Here is an 8,356-nt window from a genome sequence, read left to right as displayed (position 1 = left end):
ATTCTATTCTATTCTATATATTTGTCTATTTGTACATCTCTTAATCACACGGTGTCTAAAGGGGCTGCATAGGGCTACGATTACGGTAGAAAATTTAAAACCAGATCAATTAAAAAGATAAAAAATATCAGCTTGAGAAAAAAAACGGCTGGAGAATTTTCTTGTTCAGTCCTGATGATCTTGTAGCGTGAGCATACCACTGAACCTTCCGTCTGCACACAGTTGACAACAGTTCTTTATAGGGGCCACCGTTTTATTTGACACATGGACTAAGTAGCTGATGCCAAGAAGTTTCCTAACGCATCTCCAAGGCCTGGACTTTCTTCCAGTTTTGCTGTGAGAGACCATGTCCTTCAAGCGTAGAATAAGATTGTGTCAATGCTTGCATGAGTCTGAGCTTTGATTTCATTGCTATGTTCCTGTCCCTCCAGATAGGTTTAAGTCTGGCAAGTACGGCTGTGGTTTGAGCTATCCTGGCCACAAATTCTGGTTCTGACCCCTCTACTGATATGACAGCTCCAAGGTATTTACATTTGGAGACAGGTTTTAGGTCTCTGTGGTTGATGATGTTTGTGGTGATACCTTGGGGATTGTTGGTCATTACATTTCAGTTTTCTGCTCTAAGTTCCTGATCGTCTGCTGCTAATCCAGCAATATTATCAGCAAAACAGAGGTTAGTGATGTTGTGTCCCACAATACTGACTGTACCTTCATGTTTTTCCAGAGCTTTAGATATAATCCTCTAAAGGAAGATGTTGAATAAACTTGGAGATGGAATGCAGTCATGTATCACACAGACTGTGGTTCAAATCCATGCTCCAGTGGTACCATTGATAAGTACCGCACTGTTGGCATTTGCATATGGTTGTTCAATGGTCTGAACTAGTTTCTGGCCCTTGTTGTACTTCCACATGGTGGCCCATGTAGCGGCCTGCCATAATCTGTCAAATGCCTTCTTGAAATCAACAAAAACGTGACAGAGGTTTTTCTGGTTTTGTTGAAACTTCTCACATATGATGCGCATATTTAACTTTTGTTCGGTGGTGCTCCTTCCTTCCCTAGGATGTTTTCAGCCTGTGGTTTCTGTCTGTTCAGTAGGACCTCTAGCATAATTTCACTTGCATGGCTGAGGAGACTGATGGAGCATAATTGAAGGTTTCCTTTCTTTGGTCATACAATTACTAGCAATTTTGTCCATGCAAAGTGCCACTGTCCTGTTTGCCAGATCTTTCTTTTTGTCAAAATATCTATAGTTAGCTCACCACCATTTCGTATGAGTTTTGATGGGATGTTGAGTATTGAATACAATATAAAACATACGGATAAAAACTTGTCCGCTATTCTCAGCTTCCTCCAACTTGCGAACCTTCGATTCATTAATCTTCAAAAACACGGAAAACATTCAATGGAGGGTAGGTGAGGTTTTGGATTTAATACATTTGGGGGGGACAACTCTATTCAGCCTCAGGTAGCTGAATAACTTTCAAATTGCTAGATAAGCTACGCCGTTAGCATCCAAGACCACTTATGCTAACAATGCATTCTGTGTGAGGGCACTCGTTCTCTTACTCACCAGCAGCATATGATGGCAATCAAACAACAGTCGCTTATACGTCACAGGAGATGCATAGAAGTCGCACTGAGTTGGAAATGTTAACTATCTGACAAAAACATGGGATTTCACCCAAAAATGTTGTCTTTGCTCAGCCAAGGCCGAACCCTCCCATTCTTGGGAGCGAGCATCCGTCCCTAGGGCTCCCGAGCTGGTCACCAAGCTGGTTATTATAATTTTTTTAAATGAATGAAGACTTTTTTTTTTACCACTATCGTGTGCTGAATAACACCTAGTCCCTTTAAAGTACAAGGTTTTTAATCCTGCTTTATGTACCAAAAGCCTTTTTATTTGACCATACATGACTAAATTAATGTTTGAATTTCCAGTGCCGTGTCAGCACATGTGACATTATGCATGTATCATGCAGTATTTCCCAATTTTCTTACGTGGGGAAGCTTTCGGTCAATTTTTCATGAGTTAAAGTTTGCATTTTTAGAAACACAGTTTGTGAGAGTCAGATAAAGCCTCATGATTAATTCATTATTTTCATTTGTAAAAGAATTGGAGTATCCTCAATCATTTTACTGTGTGCTATGAATCCCGTGGACCTGTTTTCATATCAAAAACTATGGCATGAATCTTATATAGTAATTTATTAATTTTGGCCAATGTCTTCCCAAGGGAAATATACAGCATTTACTAGAGCAATATTACAATACTCTTTAATTACATCATTTACAAACTGACATGTCTTTGTACATTAAAAATGGTCACAAAGTGAATCAAAGCGATACGGCAACAGACAAGCAATTGACAACGTGGTTGCCTAGTAACGGACAACCTGTCAGGTTTTCCATCAGTTGACATTGATGTTCTAAAATCAACAGCTTGTGGCTCTTTAACAGAACAAGAAACTCAGATGTCAACTTTTTCTTTTTTCTTTTTTAAGTGGAGCACAACTCAATTGTATTTCACCAATGGCGTAGTTTTGGCATGGACGGAGGGGGCCACGTCCCTACCAATATCGAGCAATCATTGTTTTGTTGCCACCAATATATGTGATCACTGAAAACAGCGGTCCCCAAACTACCCTCTGCAAATTGGCTATGGCCCGCTTCTGCATTTGGTTCAAACATTACCAGCGACGCACATTTTGTTTTTACCTAAGAACAAACCCAAAGACTGTGGGCATTTTTGATTGTAAAGGAATTCATACCCATTCATGTCAGCGAGAGCGCCAGATTCTCATTACTGGGCTACCAGTAGTATAGACAACAAAAGTAATTGGGTTTTATCTCGTTTTTACACTACCTTTAGTCCGTACCAGAGACAAATGTTAATTTTGTGTATTTTACATGTTTCAATGAAAACAAATTAACATTTGTCCCTGGTACTAGAATTTATTTTCACTGTGACATGTAAAATGCACAACGAAATTAACGTCTTTGGTACCGTGCCTCAAAATAGTGTGATGATATTAATCCACTGCCTTTTCACAGATCATCAATATTAGTTGTTGGCAACCTTCTCTCTACCACTGACCGTTTTATTGTCTGACTATATTTATGGCCCAGCCCAATTACAACATTAGTAATTATAACAATAATTATATTAATAATAATAATAATCCTAAATCTACTATGACCACTGGGTATCTGGCTGACATAGAAAAAGACATTATATATGAGAAAGTCTTCACACTATTTTTACTCGTACAACGTTGATTTGGCTGAACTTTTAGCCATAATGATCTATTGCAACATTGAACAAGGTGGTACAGTGAGTGAAAATAGTGTGATGATAAATTGTAAAGCCCTTTCCTTCGTTTAATTTAGTACAATCTTTGTGGTTATCGATTTAGGCACTCTCACCACCACCACAATCCGGGTTCGATTCATGTTGCATCCAATGCTGAGCAAATGGTGTCAGTGATATTGGACTGATCAAGCAGCCAAACTTTAAATTTTTGAATGCGTGTATTCACAAAACAATACGGTCCAAGAAAGATGGCTGACTCCCTATTGGTGTGTGAGTGTGTGTGTGAATTGGTAAGTGTGAAGCACATTGTAAAGCGCTTTGGGAGGTCTTCATTGACTTGAAAAGCACTTTATAAATGCAGACCATTTACCATTTGAAGAATCCAGAGGATATTTTAGTATTATTTATTTCATTAATAATCTTATAATTTAATATCTGACTTTTGCTCTGTGAAGAATCCTGAGGGTTACTTGATCGTTGCTTTCTGGAAAAAATGTTTGCAATTAGGCAGTCCTGCAATCGTAGCAATATTTCCTGTTACAAACTGACCCTGGCCCTTCATCAGAGAAAGGGAACAGTAGCCTTCACAGAAAAAAGTTTGGGGACTCTGACTTAAAAAATGTACCATGTCTCCACCAATGCCAAAACTAAACGTACACCCTTGTATTTCACAACATTCATTCAGTAATAAAAAAGAAATATGCAAATGTTGGACTGCTATGAGACGGTAATGTTGAAGGTTAACAGAGATTCAGCAAATATCCACAATGTGCGTGTGACCACACACAAAAGTGCTAAAACATTGTTGATGTTTTTTCTGTATAGCTGGGGGGAAAAAGGACTTTTTGGGTGGGATTTGTCAACAGCAACTGTGGCTTAATTTTGGTCGCCATGGGTAACTCTTAAAGCAAGGGTCTCAAGCTAAATTTTCCTGAAGGCCGTTGGAGCTTGGGTCTGGGTGAGTTTGGGCCAAATCGGGTTTTCCACCAAATAGTTTGGTTAAAAATATTCCACTGTTTTTGAAAATCATTTGTTTTTAATTGCCTACATAAAATAGGACATTATGAATTCATATAAAAAAATATATCACCGATAAATTAATCCAGAATCATCTCAAGCTGGGGTCTCACACTCAAGGCCTGGGGGCCAATTGCGGCCCCCAGGATGATAGTCTGATGCCCCTGACCTAATGTGAAAGTTAAAGGGACATTGCATTTTTTGCCCACTAGATGTCTCTGTATTCTGTTGTGCCACAATAAAACAAATAAAGGAGCCCATCCCTGCTATCTCCGAGCAGTGGGCAGGGGACACCCTGAACCGGTTGCCAGCGAGTCGCAGGGCACACAGAGAGAGACAACTCACTCGCTCATTCCCATCTAGGGACAATTTGGACCGGCCAAAAAACCTTACATGCATGTTTTTGAAATGTGGGAGGAAACCGGAGTGCGCGGAGGATAACCACGCCAGCACGGGGAGAACATGCAAACTCTACACAGGAAGGTTTGACCTCAGAACTGTGCCACACATGTGCTAACCACTGCGATGCCGTGCTGCCCCTATTCAAATCGATATTTTTTTAAATGAATGAAGTTTCTCTCATCACAAGGTTGGCGCTAAATAATACACACCTTCTCTTTAAAGATCAGTTTAGGCAGCTGCCATGGAAGCAAAAGGGAAAATGTTGTTATTTCTTTGTGAACTCATTAGTTCTGGGACGATTTCAAACTGCGGTTAATCATTCCAAAAAGCTAAAAACATGAATTGATAAAGCCACATCCAAATAATAAATAAACAAATGAATAAATAAACAAGCAGGCAAGCAAAAGATCAACAATAATTGTAGTTTTTTCCCCCAGTATAAATGTCTGTAAAACACATGATTCTTGAAAATGGGGCAATTGCCAAGCTTTTTTTCTTGTTTTTTTCATTGGCGTGAAAAATGTGAGCAATTTTCGGTTCTTGCAATAGAAATGAAACTTAGCTGGCGCAGCAACTTTGAAATTGTTCGTCATCAGTTCGTGCAGTGGGCGTGCTGGCGAGCTTTCAAACGGAATAATGACCCGATAGTAAATATTTGCTATAAATCGTATCCTCTGCCGCCTGGGTCGGGTTCCCTTTTTGGTGAAAAAATACTTTTTCCCCCGGACTCCAAAACTAACCTTCGAATTCAATTTTCCATCTAGTGTTCCCCGATGTGCTTTTGTGTTTGATTGGGGGATTTAAGTTCCACATACAAGTGTTCAAAAAATGGATACACATTTTGGCAGCCGATAACTCAATTAAGTATTCTTTCCTTATAGACTGAACCTGTGAAAACTTGAAGAAAGGACATTTTATTCTAAAATCAAGGTTCACACTCCATTTTCATTTTTCAAGTACGTTTCAAGCCAATTTTTTAATATTTCTGTGCCATTATAAGAAGAAATACAGTCTGAATTAATCCATGGCCCTTTTGTTTAAGGTCACTGAATGCTGGGGTAAGGAAAAAGAACCAGAAAATGTGATAAATCTAAGCCAAATAACTAAACTAGCAGCTACTATTCACTTAATGGGGCAGACAAAATGTAAATGTGCCCCATTTCATTAGTGTTTGCGTTCATCTCAGACTGCCGACAAACATGGCAACAATTTCAAGCATTTAGAAGCACAACATCCAAAATGTAATCATTTTTCAAACCTTGAAGACACAGCACCCCATTTTTAAGCTTTATCAAGGAATTTTCAACTATCAGTACAAAACTTGCGACTGGAAGTATAAAAGTGCTATAGAAGCGCAAAGACAATTTTGGAGGGAGTTTAACACAGAACCACCAACTCAAATTATGATCACTCGAATATGGGATGAGTTTTAAGCTGATGGAGGTGTTCAGAAGAATACATTTCATTTCTTCAAAGTCATGTCTGGCTCTGCTGAATTCTACAATTAAGAATAAATAGCGTATTTTCCACACTACAAGTTGCACCGGATTATAAGGGGCTCCAAAAATAGTTTTAAGGCGGATTAAATTGATACCATAGTAAGACTTATTGTGTTTATTCATGTATAACTGTTGGGCACTTCATACACTTACAGTTTATATTATTGCAATAATTTATCAGTGTTGCTGACCAAAATTGCAAAGCATTGAATGCAATGAGAATCGAACCCAGGGCAGGGCGGGGACGATGCGAATACGTTACGACTACGACAACAGGACCAGTGATAGAGATTACATACCAAAAGGCATTCCATTTCATCTCATCACACTATTTTTACTCACGGTTCCAGAAACACAGATTTACATAGTTTATTTTGCTCTGCATTCTGATAGGTTAAACAGTCTCTCCACTTCTTCACCTGTGCGTCCATTATATTACCGTTCAATATGTATACTTTCATAAAAGAGCTTGTATAGTATTTTGTTGACAGACTTTCAGTTTTATCTATTATATAACATTTGTTTCTGGTACACTGAGTAAAAATAGTATGATAATGAGGAATGGTCTAATGCCTTATGTGTCATTTGTACCACTGGCGTTCTAGCATTTAAGTGTTGGCACTTTCACCAAGTTTGAGCATATTGCTCCTGTATTGGCCAACTTGCACCATAATTCTGTTTGGAATTTCATTGCATACAGTTTTTTTTTTCATTTATTGCACAAAATCGAGTGTATACCGTAAAACCATAGTGTAGTAATGCAAACTAATAAATACTGTATGCATTTCCAATTGTATCCACCGTATTACGCGGTATAGAAGGTGCAGTGGATTATAGGACGCCCTGTTAAATATCTGGGCAATTTGGGCTTTTTAGGGATGCATTACAGTCCGGAAATACAGTAATTGAGTTATCAGCTGCTAAGACATGAAAACATTTTGAGCACAACCTGTATTAAAAGCTTTAACGGTTGTTAATGCTTAAAATGTTGTGTTCACTGTAAGATTTGCTGACACAGCATGTTTTGATGACGCAAAGTGGGGGAGTGGGTTGACTGTCCCGGCGTGTTGGCTAAAGGACAGTGGCGTTGTGACCCTCCATTCTGGGCAGCCGGGTGTCCTGCACTGTCCCCATGGTAACCAGCAATGGTCGACTGTCCTCCGATAACCCCGAACGAGCCGCAGAGGTGGGGCTCCTCTGGTGGGCCGCCTGTTGAGAGGGAAGGAGTTGGGGAGGGGAGGTAGCCTCCACAGGCACACCTTGCTCCTGGTAGCCATAGCCAATGCCGCCGCAGGGGAACCGTCTCAATCTGTACAAGGGGGCGGGTGGCAAAGTGCCGGAATCTAAGAGGAGGGGGGCTTGGGTTGCAGGAGGAGGAGGTCCTAAGAGGGGTCTGCAAAGACCCTGCTGCTGCTGTTGTTGATGGTGCAGCATCTGAAGTTGGTGCTGATGCTGAAATTTATGCTGGAGGCCCATTGACCCGGCCACCTCGGCCACAGTCCGTCCCACATGCTCCTGCCCCTCGCCGGGAACCCTGCTGCCCACACTCAAAACGCTGCTAACTCCTTCTTGCCTCTGCTGCTGCTTCCGCTGAAGCTGCTGGAGGAACCACGATCCATAAGTGGGGTTCCACAGGCTGCTGCTTTTTCCATTGTGGTTCTCCTTCTCCACCGGGTGACCCTGGTTGAAGCCAAGGTTGATGTGGCCCCCTTCGGAGCCCTTGGTGGAAGCAGCCGCAGAAGTAACAGGGACTGTCAGTGCCGCTGAGGTCTGTATGTAAGGATGCTGGTGCTGGTGGAGGTATGCTTGGGTCTGGGCATTGACTTCCGGGCACACACCTGCCCCGACCGGGTGCTCCTTTGGGTTAGCTCCTTTGCGGCTATCATCGGTGGCACGGCGTACTTGCGGCTGTGCAGGGTCCCCATCGGGCACCTGAGGGCTTACCAGCACAGTGGCACCTGTTTCGTCAGACCTCACCGGTGCGTTTCCTTCTTCATCCTCTTGAACAGGCCCGTACTCGATTGGCAGGGACATGGTCACCACATCAGGGTCCTAAAATGTTCAAGTAAGATTGTCAATGAATTTCTAACTTGTTTACTCCTTGACATATATTTTTACATAGACA

The 8,356-nt window shown here is 41.1% G+C and overlaps 1 protein-coding gene across 1 annotated transcript in view; it reads right to left on the bottom strand.

Moving 5' to 3' along the window:
- Positions 1-2,193: 2,193 nt before the first annotated feature.
- The window catches only part of LOC148351372 (ALK tyrosine kinase receptor-like), a 569,914-nt gene continuing 563,751 nt past the window's right edge, over positions 2,194-8,356 (bottom strand). The window contains 1 exon segment of the mRNA XM_088354005.1: positions 2,194-8,283. Coding sequence (XP_088210131.1) covers positions 7,303-8,283 — 981 coding nt within the window. The 3' untranslated portion in view covers positions 2,194-7,302.

The sequence above is a fragment of the Urocampus carinirostris genome, chromosome 15 (genome assembly GCF_059441175.1).
Source record: "Urocampus carinirostris isolate Australia breed hairy pipefish chromosome 15, RoL_Ucar_1.0, whole genome shotgun sequence".
Taxonomy (NCBI): Eukaryota; Metazoa; Chordata; class Actinopteri; order Syngnathiformes; family Syngnathidae; genus Urocampus; species Urocampus carinirostris.
This window is presented reverse-complemented; position numbering and strand designations above follow the sequence as displayed.